The sequence below is a fragment of the Gymnogyps californianus genome, chromosome 2 (genome assembly GCF_018139145.2).
Source record: "Gymnogyps californianus isolate 813 chromosome 2, ASM1813914v2, whole genome shotgun sequence".
Taxonomy (NCBI): domain Eukaryota; kingdom Metazoa; phylum Chordata; class Aves; order Accipitriformes; family Cathartidae; genus Gymnogyps; species Gymnogyps californianus.
The window spans coordinates 51155668-51172912 of record NC_059472.1 but is presented as its reverse complement, the minus strand read 5'-3'; the positions used below and the strand labels follow the sequence as shown (position 1 = coordinate 51172912).

General features: G+C 40.6%; 1 protein-coding gene across 1 annotated transcript in view; it reads left to right on the top strand.

Moving 5' to 3' along the window:
- LAMA3 (laminin subunit alpha 3) overlaps nucleotides 1–17245 on the top strand; it is a 122274-nt gene that overhangs the window by 89633 nt on the left and 15396 nt on the right. The window contains exons 42-57 of the mRNA XM_050890736.1: nucleotides 565–645; nucleotides 1884–1990; nucleotides 4675–4725; nucleotides 5115–5266; nucleotides 5814–5924; nucleotides 6024–6135; nucleotides 6686–6853; nucleotides 7977–8173; nucleotides 9596–9712; nucleotides 10266–10420; nucleotides 11788–11929; nucleotides 12526–12625; nucleotides 13006–13122; nucleotides 13206–13385; nucleotides 15214–15356; nucleotides 16428–16604. Coding sequence (XP_050746693.1) covers nucleotides 565–645; nucleotides 1884–1990; nucleotides 4675–4725; nucleotides 5115–5266; nucleotides 5814–5924; nucleotides 6024–6135; nucleotides 6686–6853; nucleotides 7977–8173; nucleotides 9596–9712; nucleotides 10266–10420; nucleotides 11788–11929; nucleotides 12526–12625; nucleotides 13006–13122; nucleotides 13206–13385; nucleotides 15214–15356; nucleotides 16428–16604 — 2110 coding nt within the window. The remainder of the gene's footprint in view (nucleotides 1–564; nucleotides 646–1883; nucleotides 1991–4674; nucleotides 4726–5114; nucleotides 5267–5813; nucleotides 5925–6023; nucleotides 6136–6685; nucleotides 6854–7976; nucleotides 8174–9595; nucleotides 9713–10265; nucleotides 10421–11787; nucleotides 11930–12525; nucleotides 12626–13005; nucleotides 13123–13205; nucleotides 13386–15213; nucleotides 15357–16427; nucleotides 16605–17245) is intronic.

Sequence of the window (17245 nt, the reverse complement as noted above, 5' to 3'; positions counted from 1 at the left end):
TCTAGATGAGTTGGCTAGAAAGAGCAGACAAAAATTTTCATTGTGTTAACCAGATATACTCTAGGGCTGCCCAAAATGGTGCACAACTCTATTCTGCCTTGGTTAAAAAAACCCCAAACAATATTAGCTACATAAAAATATCCTCTAATGTTTCCATCCATAAAAAAGAAAAAAAAAGCGCTACCCAAACAGGAGGAAATGTTGTCTAGCACAGGCTATTGATTCTTGCCTAGTAAGATAAAATAGCTACCCAGACTTGTTTTATTTTAGAACATCACTATTAAGGTTTATTTTAGGCATTCGTTTGGGTAGTGAACTATTATAATCAGTCCAGAGGGTCAGGAAGTTAATATTTTTTAGTCTAAGGAAAGAATTTAGAAGAAAAATATGAAACTTCAAAGAATTACTCACAGCAATTTTTCTAGAGGCAATTAAATTAGCTGAGAAGTAATTTGGTGGTATAAAAACTTTTTAATCTGAAAGTCATTTAATTAAGCTTAGCCTCTAGAGTGTAAAAGCTATTTCATGATGCACTCACAATAATATTTTTGCTTCTTCTCAAAGATTTGCAACTGGCTGTGTGGCAAATGGTGAAGAAATTCAGTGTCTCTGCAAAGAAGGCTATACCGGAGTTCGTTGTGAACGGTAAGTGACTCATTTCTCAAGACCAAGGTTTTTGAGAGGCACCATAAAAGGAGGTATGTCTCTATTGGGTAATAGGGATGTACACATACGCATAGTATGCACACATATGCCTTGCCTTATCCTGCACTCTTTCTGGTAACAACAACTCCCACTTAACTTTTTCCTTTTTCCAGTTGAAAACATTTTCCCATTTCCTCCAATGTACTTCACGGTGCTTCAGTGTTCTCAGTTATCCAACAGCAGCCATATAGCATTTAACACCGTACCCTTCATCCCAAATCATTCTGATGTGCTCCACAGGTGGAGCGTACAAACACAACGCTGGAGCCATCTCTTTTGCTGGAAGATGGCAGCAGTTTGGCAAAGCACAAGAGGAACAGCATGGCAGGTTCAGGAAGGCAGAGGAAGCAATTTCACTGAGTTTCAGATCCAGGGGGAATTTAAGCATAAGGGAGTGGTGTTGTCTGGTTTGGAAACTTGAGGCCAATAAGTCATGATGTCTCACCTGAAGACAGTACCTCCAGTAGCACATTGTCTTGTGCTTCAAGACCGTTACCTTTGACATCTAAGCTGCAAGTTATAGACAGATTTTCTCTTCCAGATCTAGCTGTACCTCAGCTGCTCTTCATGGCCCTTTGATCACTCATTACCACTCCTATAGATCTTACAACAGAGTGACTTCTCGGAATATTAGCTAGCCAGCGCAGACAATATATTTTACCTATAAAATATTTAGAGATCACTCACACGGACTGCTTTGCTGGCAGATGGCAAGAGGAGGTATCACACAGCAGAAGGGTGATGTCATTCAGTGCCATTGCTGTTTGAAATATCAACATGTGCTTGCAGTATGATCCTCCTTAATATGTGTTTTCTGGTGGGATCACAGACCAGAATGGTGTGGTTTGCTGGGTTAAGCCTTGTCAGATTCTCTGTGTACGTATGTATCTGTGTGCATTGTATTTTTTCAGAATAAGTGAATTAGTCCTATACAAGCATTGTGGGAGTTCTTTCATTTTTAGAAAAAATTTCTGCAGTACTTGGAAAGATATTTTTAGCATAGTGCAGAGGATACTGTAAACCAAAAATATACCCTTTTTGTCTAAGTCAAGACATGAAATCAAAAGTTCTTGAAAGTTTCTTCAGGAGAATAACTGGGTTTTTTTGTGAAGGGAAAGTGTATTTCACAAAAGTAGCTTCAAATATTTAATAAAAATTATTTGTATCTCTTTATCTAGCTGTGCTCCAGGATATTTTGGAAATCCACAAAAATATGGAGGCTACTGTCAGAAATGTAATTGTAATAATAATGGACAGCTGGCTAGCTGTGACCGCCTGACTGGAGGTACGTGAGGGCCTATGAACATGGAAAGGAACGTTGTTTTCTCTCTGGGAAGCAGAGAAGGAAGGCACTTAGATCAGTAGAACTGAAGGAAGGATGTGAACTTACAGGAAATGCAGATCATTTTTAACAAAAAGTAAGGTTTCCTAAAACATAACACCATGGTAATAGAAGGGCTGTCCTGAGTAATCGAGTTCACCCTTGTAAGCCATTTTGTCATGTATTTCCCTTCATAAATACTACCAATTTTATTTTGTTTTTCTGTTTCACGGGTATGTTTTTAAATGCATTATGGTTCCTCTTCTGACATGCTTAAGTCATATCTTGCCAGTCTGTGTCATGGGCTTATGAAACTGAGCAGTCTCAATATGCCTTTTTAAAATGTGTTTGGGACAGATCAGTGACATCTTCAGAGTCTGCATCAGGCACTGCCATCTTAGGTATCCAAGCTAACGGTGTTTACAGTGGAAGTTAGGACCTGACTCAGGAGGCTGTTTTATAAATCCTGCTGCACACCATTCTGCCATCTAAGACATCCGTGATTTTCCCAGTATCAGTCACACATGTACTGCACTACTAGTAAGCTCTTATAAGAATATTATGCCACTGGCATATGTTTACTTTATCTATTATCATTCTGAAGTAAAGGGCCTGAGCCTACATTCCTCAGACTGTCTTTACCTCAATTCAGTTCAATCCGTTGGGATACTCATTTCTATTCAGAAACACATAGGCCACTGTTCCTGAAAAGGACCTTGATTTTCCCATATTTTCATTCCCCAATAAAATTACACTTTTCTTTCCCTGTAGGCAGCTTTTCCTCCTCATGTGTTAGTGAAGTGTCAAACTTCTCTATAGTATAACTCCTAATATTTCCATGCTCTTCATTTCTCTGCACTGCTCTTCATGCTGCATTCAAATGACTGCCAAGGATCACCTTATCTTTCCTTGGTCACAGAAATTAGAAAACCAGCAAGTGATGTGAACTGCTGTTGGCAGCTGGTGCAATTTTTCAATAGCTAGTTCTCATTTCATATTTCATCACTAAAGTAATACATCTTTATTATATTTATACCTTGTGTGGAACAGATCCAAGCAGTGTTTGATGTTTTATCATTCCTTTCTTTTTGAAGCAAGAGTTTGCTAGGACAAACTAATCTGCAGGGCAAAATTCAACAAGCCAGTTTGTTTTCAGTTTGTCTCCAACTATATATTCTGATCAGCCGTCACTTCCTCCGCGTTAGGAATAAAATCCCCTGTGATCATCAGCACAGCATGTTCTAGCACGTTTCTTGTGCATAATGTTCGGCACTTGGCCAGACTTTTTCATTTCACCATTTCTTGGCTGATGTTGTTTGTGCACAAGCTGTAATAATAGTTTTATTTAATTGGTACTTCACAGTGACAGCTGAAACGTGTCTGGTGTTAGCTGAATTACACAACAGCAGAACTGCACGGGTATTTGAATTTTGGAATAATTTCCGTCGTTCTCTTACAAATATATTCTTTGTGACTTGTCTCCTTTTGGCAGCAGCACTCACTACCAATCCCATTTAACTTCCTGATGACTTAATGTGCAAGTGCCAAAGGAAATGGCACAGCTAGGCAGCTTGTTCCAGGCTGTTTAATGCTGCTGTTAAAGTTCAGGTCCAATTTTATCACTGTAACCTCTCACAGTTGCAAGCTGTTGTTGACTCTTGACAGCAGCAGCCTATACCCTGCGTGCATCCTTTTCCTTCAGCGTAAAAGACATGCACAAGCCCTTTTCATTTTCAAGAGGAGATGAGAGTTTGGCAGTAGGACCGAGCCTGTAAAAGGGACTTCGGCATCAAGACGGGGAGATTCCTGTCCTATATGATGGCATTTTTAGGAGCCAGTTCCTCTCCTGCCTCCTAGAAGTTAGGATCCCAGGATGTTACAATCCCATGTGCACCTGGAGAGTGTTAAGCTTCTTATAACGGGGTTTGTAAAACAAACAAACAAACCAAAACAGCACACCAGACAGGCAGTCACTTGTGCTAGCTTGTTGGAAAGTCTGAGGGCAATGTTTGTTATATACCACCTGTATCTGTGGTCCAAGCTGCGTGCCTTGGGTTACATACAGTGCCTCCTTCCATGCATACACTGTGGATTTCTCTCCGGCTTGATTAATCCCTTAATCTTGCAAGCTGTGACAGGTCTGAAGGAAGGCCGTAAACATTTCTTAGTTCCTTGTAGGTAAGACATCCTTTGGGGAATCAGAATCTGTGGTTTGAACGTGGATGCTAAAGTAGATAAAGGGGTTTGAACCTATGTCCTGGGTAAAATGCTTTAACAATATAGTCTTGGCTCCAATCCCAGTGGTGTTATTCTAGGCAAATTCTAGCAATACGTTCAGCACACTTGATGTGAGAGAGCCTCCTGCTGCTACCCAAGTAGCATATATTGGAGGGGAGGGGGGGGTGTTACAGTCAGTTTCCTTTGAGGGATGAAAAAGGTGTTGATCTCAGCAAGGCGTAAATGGGAGCTGAATGTTTTGGCATGCTCAAGCCTTCTGGGCATTTCAGCTCATTCACAGTGGGTATGCATTTATGAAAGGGCAGCACCGTGTTTTAATGGCTGCCAACCATGAAAAGTGAGGGCAAAAATGAAATAGTAGTATTTCCATAAGAAAACTTTGGTTACTGATGACAGTCTTGTGATTTCAGAATGTTTCAATAACGAACCAAAAGATGTGGATCCCAATGAAGATTGTGACTGTAAGTAATAAAATAGAACTGCACTTAGATTGCCTTCTGCTGGCTTCGGATACATATTGATGACTCCTTTAAGGGTGGCAGAGTTTGAAAAGGACAGGAGGTGTCCTGTAATGAATCTTTTAAAAGCAAACATTCAAACAAACACTTGGAAATATGATAAAGAGGTGGTCAGCTAGCCAGATGTAAATGGGGCCGCCTCCTTATTTCTGGCTTTGGTCACTCTCCTTAATACTGTGGGCTTTGTTGTTGCCTTTGTTCTTCAGGCTGCACCAGGTGACAAGCATCAAAGTGTTTCCATTGCATCTCATTTATTAATGTACTCAGTGAAATGTTCTCTGCACCAAATATCAATAATATGTATTGTTTTCCTTTGCTCATGCTCCCTCCAGCTTGCGATAACTGTGTGATTACACTGCTGAAGGATTTGAGCACAATAGGTGACGAGCTTCAGCTGATTAAGTCTCAGCTGCAAAACGTCCATGCAAGTACCCACACACTGGAGCAGATGAAAAGTCTGGAAACACGCATCAAGGACTTAAAGGTAGGCACACATAAACAGAAAAGTGGATTTCAGATTAAGCGGATAAGAGCTGAACCTATGAACTTATGCCATCTTTTTCTCAGCTTGCAAGGAAACATACATCAACTTTTGATTTCAAATACCAGATGCTGACAGCACGGGGCTTCACCTGTTAGAAGACAGCTATGGTTTCCATGCCATGCTCTGAAAGAGAATCAGTATCTCTGCTTTTCTTACCTTTTTCTGAGGCCTGCTCACCTTGAAAGCTGTATCTCTGAGGTTTCCCTATAACTCTTTTTCCAGCACTTCATGTCTCTGCATTACTGAAAAACCCCAACATTCCAATTGCCAATACCAAAATTCATCCTAAAAATATTTTCTTTGGTTGGAATAGCAGTTGCTATACTCACAGATAAAAAAGCCCAGGTTTTGGGCAGCAATTGGTCAACCTTCATGTCAGTAATGCTGCTTTTATTTACCTTGGGTAAAGATCTAACCCAGTGAATTTTTGTTTTTTGTCTCCTGTGTATGGGTGATTTATTGGATTATTTTTTTTCTTTCTTTTCAGGTCTTATTGAACAATTATCGTTCTGTTGTTCGTAATCAGGGTTCCAAGGCAGATGAGTTGGAGACAGAATTCATTAACCTAAATCATGATGTAAATGCTCTCCAGGAAAAGGTGACTTACCAAATCAATTTAAAAATACACATCTCTTGACTATATATTAGTACGCTGTATCCAGATACTTTTAATCTAATCAGTTTTTTCCCTTGCTAGGCTGAAATGAACTACAAAGCAGCTGAGATATTATTTAATAATTTTGGCCAAACTCATCAGAAAGGAAAGGATTTGGTTTCACGAATACAAATAGTTGTCAACAATATACAAGGTAAAAATAGTTTCTAACTCCATAACTTGTTTTGTTTTATGGAATCTTTTCAGTTTATTTACAATATTCTTAATTAAGCATGAGAGGTTTTCTTAGAAAACAACTTCATAAATCAGAATTAGACATAGCTGTGGAATTCACTCTTCCTATTAGAAATCTAATATATAATGTTAGTTTAGGAGCCTACCTTCCCTATGTAGTGAATAGGGACAGAGCAGCTTTACCACAGGGACATTTAGAGCAACAAATTGACTATCCTGACTTTAGTCTGGGTTGCTATCATAGGCTCTTTTAAGTTAGAAGCTTAAAATTATTGCTGTGAACGTGGTCATTTGAGACAAATTTCAAGCCTGATGCCATCTTACTAGCTCTGGTTGTGTGACATGGGATATTCTTCAGCTTAACACAATTAATGCAAAATGGATCTGCTTAATTAAGGAATTCAGGAATAGGCATGTCTTTTTCAGAAAAGAGACCGGCCCTGTCATTTGTGTCTTTTGCATAGTCTTAAGCGCATCCTCTCTTTGACTTTGACGATACTTTTTTTCAGTGCTCTTGGAACAAATAGCTGGTACCAATGCAGAAGGTAACAACTTGCCCTTGGGAGATGCTGCCAAAGAACTGGCCGAAGCTCAACGCATGATGACGGAGATGCGAAACCGCAACTTTGGCCAACTTCAAGCAGAGGCAGAGAAGGAGCGAACAGAAGCTCAGCTGTGTAAGGGCTTGTTCTCTCAGCTTCTTACTCTCTAGAAAGATGAATCTTAAATCTGAAGCATTATTGATTGTCTGGGATGGAGTGCAGGCAGGGGCATTTTGTAATGTATCCCTGGGATCTGCAGTGGTCATTAGTCAGCAGGAAAGTGGTAGTTCTGAAGGGGATTTAAAGGCATTTTTAGTTTGTTATGGAAGAAACTGAGTTGAGCTGGGGAAGAAACCCAGTCGATCGTTCTTTCATAACTAGATCAATCACAGTAAAACAAGGACGTAGCCGATCCTAATATAGTTATGCAGCGCTTCTGTGTATTATAATGTATAGGCTATGGTATATGCAGCTATTTTAGAGGAATTACAGGTGTAATTTAATAACAGATTTTCAGAAGCTGCTAGAGTAGGCCAAGGGCCAGATCATACAAGGATAAGGAAGTACTCCCTTTTATGTTCTCTGCATGTGTTTGAGACATTCAGAAACCTGATTCCAGACATTAGAGAAACCAAGAACAGCAAAGTCACAGGCTTATCTCCTAACCAGGGGCATAGCTGAGGAATGTGAAAGACCTTATGAGTGATAGTAATTTCCCCTAACTTTGGACTTTGATACCTACCTCTGAGTAACTCTTCTGTATCCTATTGTGTAGGCAGTGAAATGGGCACTCTTAAGAGTGTGATTAATTTGACCTCTTCTATGTTTCTACCCTCTTTGAGGTGAAATGTGCCTATATCTCTCCATTGATTACAGAGGAAGCTTTGATGACTAGCGCAGATGTAGACGTCTACATTGTAGATGAAATTGTTGATAAAATTGCGTTAGCTCGATATAAAAAAAAAAAACAATTTGGTATTTGCAGATCATCTTCATCCTTACTTTACTTAGAAATAGCCAAATAAATGTTTATCTGTGCTCTGTGTCTGCAGCAGCAAACTTGTGAGCAGATTTGATCCAGTGAGATGCTGAATAGCATCTCTGCTATAGTAACACTGAAATTAGTGCTGCAAAGGATGCTCAGTATTTCACACAACCGCAGCTTTCTAATCCTAAATGTCAAGCCCTTTTGAAGGAAGTGTGTTCTGGTTCCCTTTTTCTCTGAACAAAACCTTTCTTTCTGGTCCTGATACTGCAGTACTGGCACGTATTAAGAATGAACTACAAAAGTACCACCAAGAAAATCACGGGCTTATTAAAATTGTGAGGGATTCATTGAATGAATATGAATCCAAAATCACTGACCTTCGTGAAGCTCTGAATGAGGCAACGGGACAAATCAAGCAGGCTGAAAACTTAAACAGAGATAACGGAGTTCTGTTGGAAGACATTAAGGTAATGTCGGAGTTCGGGAGAAGAAAGTTAAACCTCAGGAGATAAGAACTGCTTTTGATTGCTGCTTTTGACCTTGCAGAGCCAAGTAGCACTAATTCTTTAGACTTTCTCCAAGGTCTCTTTCCACCTTTTGATGTATGTATGGACAGGTATAAATGTAGTCTGCTCCCACTTGTAGCCTCCTTATGTGACCAGAACAGCATGACCGAGACATAGCTTTGATGAGAGTGGGGAAGGACAGTCTCTGCCTAGCCCTTCTCTTCAGCTGCCACTAGCCTTTTTGTTTCCTATTCTATGTATTCCTATGTACTTTTCGTAGTAAGTTTTTTAAAGTATTTAGCTTTAACAGTCATGAAAGATGGGAGCAATAACGTGTGCAATACTGTTAAATTATTTGGGATTAATATTCTACAGAACTGCTTCTGAGGTCTCGTCAGAAAGGTGACAAGAAACAGCTGTCATTCCTGAGCAGTGCTTGATTTTTAGAGCTGGTGAAATAGTACAAGAAATAAGGGTGTGCTGCAGGACACATTCTTTTAAATTAATTGTGATTTTGCTGAAATATATCACTGTTTTAGCACACTCATGTCCATCCAGTTTGCTAACACTGCTTGAACAAAAGAATTTCTACATTCAACTGTCCCTTTCAATATTTAATTGTATCTTTATGTGCATGGACTGTGCAATACATGTGCCACATAAGTATGCACAGTTGTGTTCAAAGATGGATGCATCTGTACAAGTCATAAATCTCCTGATACGCTTCTCTGATAGAGAGAGATTTGACACATTACAATGATAGAAACTCAGCTGAAGAGAGCTAATGCATCCTTACCCGCAACACCACTTGTCTGGCTGTGTTCGTGGTGTGCCATCACCCTAGAGCTATGCTGTGGATTGTCACAGGGCTGCTCTAGACCAAAGAGCTTCATTCCCCTCAGAGCTTTCAAGAGGATAAGGTGGGGAGGTTTCACACCCCCTTTCTGGTAAGATCCCCAGATGAAGGGATAATGTAATAATTTTATTTCTGCCTTTGAGAGGACAGAAAAGATCAGGGTAGTCACCAGGGAGCTGTTTTTAAAGTTTTCAGGTTTAAGGTTTCCAGGTTTGAGAGATCAGACACTTAGATGGTCTGTCCTGACAGTTCGTCTCAGCTGACCCGTACTACTATCACTTTGAGTGCTAATAACTGAACTACTGTAGCCTTCTGCTCAGCTGTATGCTATACTACTGCAGACTCCTGAGTTTTCTCACTCTTCTAATCAGTAGGATAGCATTAGTCCCTAAACAGTATAGGCATCTGATTAACACAGCGATAGTACTTTTGGTAAATCCTACTGCAAACTAGATTAGGTAGATATGGTTTTCCCTGCCTCTCATTTTTAACCCGATCACGTTACTCAACCTTTCATTTTTCCTCAGAAACGGATTGAGGAGACAAATATACAACAGAATGGTATCTTGGATATTCTGAGCTCTGCCCGATCTTCCCTGACAGAAGCTAACAGTGTACTTGGATTATTGCAAAAGAGCAAAGAGGTATAGTTAACCTTCTTAAGTTAAGGTTAAAAACCCCAATATCTTGCTGTCACTGTAATGGGTAGCATAGCTCAGTGGCTAGGACACAAGTCTTATCTGAGCCTCACAAAAAGGAAAGGATCTCACAGCCCATCCTGGGTGCAAGAGGAGCCCGCTTGCACAGGTTTCCATAAGAGAAGCTTGTTGAGGCTTGTGATGTGTCTGAGGAAGACACTGAGCTGCAGATGCCTGAATTTGGCACAGTATCTGTAGAGAACTACCATAAGTGATTGTGCTATTCTTGTATTTCTTTCTGGGCAATTGCTTTCAGCCACTGTCAGAGAAAGGATACTGGGCTAGAAGGGTCTTCGGTCTGACCCAGTTTTTACATAATGGGTCTAGAAGCATAATGTAATGACTAGCAGTTGTTTCCAGTAACCTGCAGAGTAAGTTGGAAGGGAATGGTTTTCCCCTTGGTCTCCTCAGGTGCAAAGTATATGTTACACTGAAGGAGACAAGGACAAAATCAAACATGTATGACTACAAATAAAATTTTATCTTTATAAACCCGTAGGAATATGAAAGCCTGGCTGCTCAGCTGGATGGAGCAAGGAAGGATATGAATGAAAAGCTGACAAATCACTCCTTATCAGCAAGCAAAGAACCGTTGGTGGTGAGGGCTGAGGAACATGCCAAATCTTTGCAAGACTTGGCAAAACAACTGGAAGAGTATGTTGCCATTCCTGTAAATGAGCAATGTTTGTACATAACATCCATGGTTGCAGTGTTCTGTCTGTGACTTCACTTGCTTTAATGACCATTTGCAAAGTTAGAAAGAAATTTGGTTTGTCTTTTTCTGCTTCTTCATGATGTACAGATGTTTTCTTTTCTTTTTTCCCCACAAACCAGGTCTTCCTGTATTTTTGCTGATCCCCCCCCCCCCCAGAAGTGGGGGCTCCCATAATACAGTTTTATATTACAGCACTGACACTTCATTAACTTCTTACTGACAAGAGAAAATCCTCATGTACAGAGTGGGAAGATGTTCAGAATATCATTTTTGTAGTGTTATTTCCTGTACTCATACTCAGGGATACTTTTATGATGTCAATGAATTGGGGCAAATAATAGGAAGAAATGCTATCTTGGCAGAGTCTTCAGACACACCTATTTAGCATTAGTGGGGAAAAGACTTCCTATAGTTTTCGCATCTGTCAAGGAATTTTCTAGAAAGGCAAAAATATGATAAACTTGATATGAATCAAGTGTTTCTCTTTCCATTACTTGTACTTTACCTTGGAATTATGAGTGAGGTTTTGGAGGCCGCCTATGGTATGTCAGAACAAAATGAAAGAAGTGAAATCCTGATTTTTTTTATTTCCTGTGCAAATGGTTTGCATTTTGTCATCACACCAACTAGAAACTCTGAAAAAGTTAAATTCCAAAATACCTAACTCAGCTGGAAAATTCTTGGTTAAAAAAACCATTTTCATTAATTTTCTGTTAGTTTTCAGTGTGATTTTTGTCAATTAAGAAGACACTGTTGTCACAAATACAAGGCAGCTAATACTGGGCAGTTGCATAGCTCACAGGGAGGGGGCAGAAGAGATTTTGTCTGTTGTTTCTGATTCCAGAGCTGCTGCGCTGGTTCTTGGGGAACACACAAGAGGTCTTGTAGTTGCTCCATCTTATGCTCCATCTGCTGCTCCTGTAGGATGCAGGAGCAGCCAGAGATCATGGAAGCTGCAGTTCTCTGAACTCCTCTGAACTGAAGTGTATTTGGGGGGCTGTGATGGAGGTGGCTTATTGACCTTGTGCCTTGGTGAATTCTCATGATCTTAATCATTTAAAGACTGCTTTGGAGGCCCGCAGTTCTGCTTTTCCAAGCACCTGAACTTATCCCATCTTCTGAAGAATCTTTTCATATTGGTCTGCCTCTAGATTTGATATTTTTGCAGAATGAAATTACAGATGTAACTGAAAAACATTTTCTGTATTGGCATTAATTAGAAAATACTGAGTTCAGATGGATTCAGAATACTTCTCAACGTCCATAGTCTTTGCAGAAGGCTGCATTTTTCACCCTTTTCCCACAGAATAAAGAACAGTGCCAGGAAGGACGAGTTGGTAGGCTGTGCTGTGGAAGCTTCTACTGCCTATGACAATATTATTAATGCCATCAAAGCGGCAGAGGAAGCAGCCAACAAAGCTGGGAATGCAGCTGACTCAGCTTTATTGGTAAGTACCTGTAAGTGGCCAAATGATGGTAAACTTGTTACAACTAGATTAATCTTTTTGACTATCAGAGAGGCACCAAAAAAAGACCTGTGTGTCTTGGCATGCCTTATTTGTCTGTGGCCATTCTATGAGCTGCTATTCTGCATGTTCATGAATTTGTCTTGATTCAGCACTAAACAGGCTAGTTGCTGCCTTTCTGGTGAGGCTGTCCATATGAATGCTAACTGTTCCTTTCAGTGCAAAATGAAGAGATCTGCATAAGGCAAGCCTGGTAATCACTGAAGGTGATTTCAGGTATTCTCTTTTACTTTGCACTAGTAATACCCACAAGCTTTTCAGCAGAGGAGTAGTATCTAACAGCTGTGTGCTAGTAATTTCTTCTGAATGCCCCAAAATCTATCAGAAGTTTGTTAAAGACCAAGGTTGTATTATGCTTAAATTAATCTTGATAATTGTTACTTAAGGTGGTGTTCTTCACATGAAATCTCTGCCCTTGTATAGTTGTTTTTTTAGACTGGATTGGGCTATCTCTTTTACTCTGTAAATTTTAGTATCATTATTAAAGCAGTCTTACAGTACCATGCTTCTATTACCAGACTGTGAAGAGAGAAGACCTATCAGGAAAAGCTGCAAAGTTAAAAACCGAGAGCAGTACACTCTTGAATCAAGCACAGGAGACTGAAAGGACATTGCAAGGTACCGAGAAAGAAAGTGATAGTAGAAATGTTGGCACAGCACGACAAGCTTTCATTGAACCATGAATTCTCACAGTTCAGCAAAGCTCTGCAGCACGTATTTAACCAGAGGAGGCTAGTTCCATTACAATGGGACATCTTGTGATGGTTATTTCCAATGGCAAAAAGGCGAGAAAGTGGATTTCATACCTCTGCTACGCTATACACCTTTGCAGTACTCCTGTCCAGCAAATCCTTAGCCTTGTACTTGTTTTGCAGTGCAAATGCTCATTCAATGCTCAGCGGCAACACGAGTGCAGACTGGTGCTGCCACACCACCTGTCCAACAGAGAGGTGGTTATTTCTGTTTAAAATTCACACAGGGAATTCACTGTTTTGCAGCTATTGGTCCAACCCTTGAAGACATAAAGCAAAGACTTGCTGTCACTGATGGAAAGAAGAATACACTGCAGATTGATCTTGTCACTCTTCAAAATAATCTCAATGGGATCAACAGAGGTCAGTTACTTAGTGATCACTTTTGTTTTGCCTCTTTCATCTATTACTATGAGAATCTACACGTGCATTTGTGTGTGTTTCAGATGACATCGACAGCATCATCACCAGTGCAAAGAACATGGTAAAAAATGCCAAGGATGTCACAACTAATGTATTGGATGAACTGCTCCCAATTCAAGCAGATGTGGAAAAAATGAAGAGTACCTATGGAAGCACACAGAGTGCTGGCTTCAGTAAAGCATTGATGGAGGCAAACAATTCAGGTATTGCAGGTGCTATCTGAGACCTGCCAAGTCACTGTTAGGTGAACATGGTCAGTTTTGCAGCAGAAATTTTAGTCATCCAAAAGTTAGGCACCTAGCCGAAGCTAGTATTCTGAGCTTCCTTTCTTGCCAGTGGAAAGGGACAGGTACTGCAGAAGGTGATTCAGGCCATCCTGTGGTATGTGTTAAATGCTGATACCATGACTGGTCTTTAAAGACTTGGAGGCCAGTGACTAGCAGGGTACCCAGGGTTCAGTACTGGGTCCGATCCTGTTTAACATCTTCATTAATGATCTGGATGATGGGGCAGAGTGTACCCTTAGCAAGTTTGCTGATGACACAAAACTGGGATAAGTAGCTGATACACCAGAGGGCCATGCTGCCATCCAGAGGGACCTCAACAGGCTGCAGAAATGGGCTGACAAGAAGCTCATGAAGTTCAACAAGGAGAAGGCCTGTACCTGAGGAGAAACAACCCCATGCACCAGTATATGCTGGGAGGGGGCCAAGCTGGAAAGCAGCTTTGCAGAAAAGGACCTGGGAGTCCTGGTGGGCACCAAGTTGAACATGAGCCAGCAAAGGCTTGCCCTTGCAGCAAAGGCTGAAACACAGGAGGTTCTCTCTGAACATCAGGAAACACTTTTTTACTGTGAGGGTGACCGAGCACTGGCATACGTTGCCCAGAGAGGTTGTGGAGTCTCCATCCTTGGAGATACTCAAAAGCCATCTAGACACAATTCTGGGCAATTGGCTCTAGGTGGCCATGCTTAGGCACAGGGGTTGGACAAGATGACCTCCAGGGGTCCCTTCCAACCTCAGCCACTCCATGATTCTGTGATTTTCTACTACGCTGACTAGAGAAGGGACCTAGACAATTAACTCAGGCTACATGTCTGTTAGCTGAAATTAAGTGAAGTAGATTGCATAGAGCCTGTGTTGAACACAAAATAAGGGACAACCATAATCCCAAACAGCATCTTTTTTCATCTTTTCAGCAACTTTGTCTGATAAAGTCAAGTGAGAGAAAACATTTTACATAAGATAAATACAAGAGCTAGCCCTGCATGTTATTGCAGAGTCCTAAGTCATCCCTGCAGTAACAAGACCAGCTTACAAGTCATATTTAGAAAAACAATAGGTCTGAATTTCTTTTTATTTGCCTTCTGCATCATAGGGTTGCAGTCTGCTAATACTTTCGGGCTTTTTTTTTTTGCAGTCACAGGAGATGAAAAATTGTTTCCTGTTTTAATGAAAGTTGAAATTCCTATAGTATCTCCTTTTCTCCTGAAATAAACCTGGCCAGATACTGTAAGGCTCACTACTGAATTGTGATGACTAGCAACCCTGACACAAGAATGTAAGATGTGCCCTACTCGGTCAGGCTAGCAGTCTGCCTACCCCAGTATTCACTCTCCAACAGTGGCAGCAGGAGTTGCTACTCCGGGAATGCACATAAGCCTGACCCCTGTCTGCTGTCCATTATCCTCATCCTCCCCTAGCATCCACAGTCACTGGATAATAATGTCAGAGAGCACAGCCCTGTCTGTTCTATTTAATTTTTTTTTCTGGACCTGAATTTATCATCTAATACGTTTTTGGAAATGCTGATTCTGTCTGCTTCCACAAATACCTTTGGCCACAAATTCCGGGAGTACAATAACCTCTGTATAAACTGCTAGTTTCAGTGAGGGCTTCCTAATATTGTAGGACTAATGAAAATAGTTCTGTCATCACCCTACTCACTGCTTTTCTAATAATCATGTAGTCATATCGTATTTTTCCATGTTTTCCTCCCCCTTTCTATCATCGATTTTTTCTTTCATTGCAGTAAAAAAATTGACAAACAAACTTCCAGATCTGTTCAGCAAGATTGAGAGTATCAACCAACAGCTGATGCCAATAAGCAACATCTCTGAGAATGTAGATCGCATAAGAGAGCTGATTCAGCAAGCAAGAGATGCCGCAAATAAGGTCTGTCCTGAACATTGCAGTCATGTTTGACCTCAGTGGTTTGGACACAGCAGTACTTTTGTTCCTCTTTCTCTTTCTAAATCATTTTGTTAAAATGTGTGTGAAAGACCAGACATAAATTTAACTCAACAGCGCCACCCAGCACTTAAAGTAACTGTGATGATGGGAAGTGTAATAATTTGTACATAAAAATAGGTGGATGCAGTAGCATCCTGCTCCATCCTCCTCCCGTGGGTTTTTTTCCCAGGTCATCTCTCTATTAATACTTATTTCTACAATAGCCTCTTGCCTTCCAAGGTACGTTGTGTTGGCTTTGGCAGCAGGGGTGGAGTCAGCTCTGCAGTTTAGAGGCAGGGCTCTCCACCCATGCATGGCCAGTGGAACACTGGCACTTCCAAAAAAGTTGTGTAGCCCTGTGCTCTCATGTCTCCAGCTGCCCCATGGCGTTAGGAGTCAGCTACTAGCATCTTCTTATTAGACTGCCCTTTCTTCATTTAAGCAACTGCTGTAGTTGCTCAAGAGATAACATCTCAGGTCCCTGAGAAGCATCCCTGAGGTCATCACAAATAACCTACAGTTACAATGAATAAGAGGAATCTGTGACCATGGTGTAAATAGCTGTAATAGGATGTGTCTTTATTAATATCAGAGCTGCATTATGATTTCCAACAGACAGTCAAGTCCAGCTAAGTGAAGCATCAGGATATGTATGTAGACATCTAAATAATTCATAGGCTTGCTCTTTAGAGCTGCAGGGCATGTCCTTCCCTGTCTGTGTAGTGAAGGTAACAATTACTTGTCAGAAGCGCAGTAAGGGTTGATTAATTGATGTCTGGAGTAAAAAAGTGCTGTGTTAAGTGATAAGTATTGATAATACAGACTACTGTATTATCCAGTCCGTTTCCTAATTATACTGTTTGGTAGGATCAGAGTCCAAATCTGTAGTAATTGATGGCTGTAACATGACTAGGATATGTAATAGGTTACTTTGTAATTAAACACAACAGTGAAATAAGTAGGAGTAGTAGCAATAGATAATTATAACATACTGAATTTTGTTTTTCTTAACAGGTTGCTATTCCTATGAGGTTCAATGGCAGCTCTGGTGTAGAGGTTCGACCTCCGAGCAACCTTGAAGATCTGAAAGGCTATACTTCACTTTCTTTCTTTCTCCAAAGACCTCAGACAAGAATAGACACCCCCCAGAGGGCATCAAATAAGTTTGTACTGTACCTGGGTAATAAAGATGTAGGTGTATTTTGAGATTTAATCTGATTTTTAGAACAGACAACACGCTTTGAGAAATGGATGGGAAATGATTTATTTTGACTGAAGTTTATAGCTACTGTTGGCCCATTTCTTTATAATTGCCATTTTGTGGTGGCAGAAGTGTTTTGTGAAGAATAGTTCATTCCTCCACCAGCAGAGTAACTTGTTGGGTGACTGACTGCTTTGCTCTTTGATGCTTTGCTGTTTTGCTCCTTTGGAAGTTACTTCTCAGTCATGGATACCATCATACAGTCTTGTCAGAAGTGTCAGGTTCTGCAGCAGTCAGCACAAACTCAGCCCAACTCCTGCCTCAGAGCTTTGACGCTTTTCACAATATAAGTCACTGTGAATTTCTCTGTTCGTTAAAAACAAGTGATCATTCAGTTTTAAAATTCAGTCCCTCAGCTCTTAATTTCTTTCTCTTCTGAATATGCAGAATAATACAGAGCTGCTTGTGCATTCAGGCTTGCTCAAGCGCCATCAAACATTTTAAAAATTTCCTGCATGCAGTCCCTAACTCTGTACTTTTAAGTCTTGTTATCTGACAGCAGCTGTATCTGTAGTGAGCTTGTGCATGCACAGAAAGCTGTTTCAAGGTAGTTGTTCTACACTGGATTTTA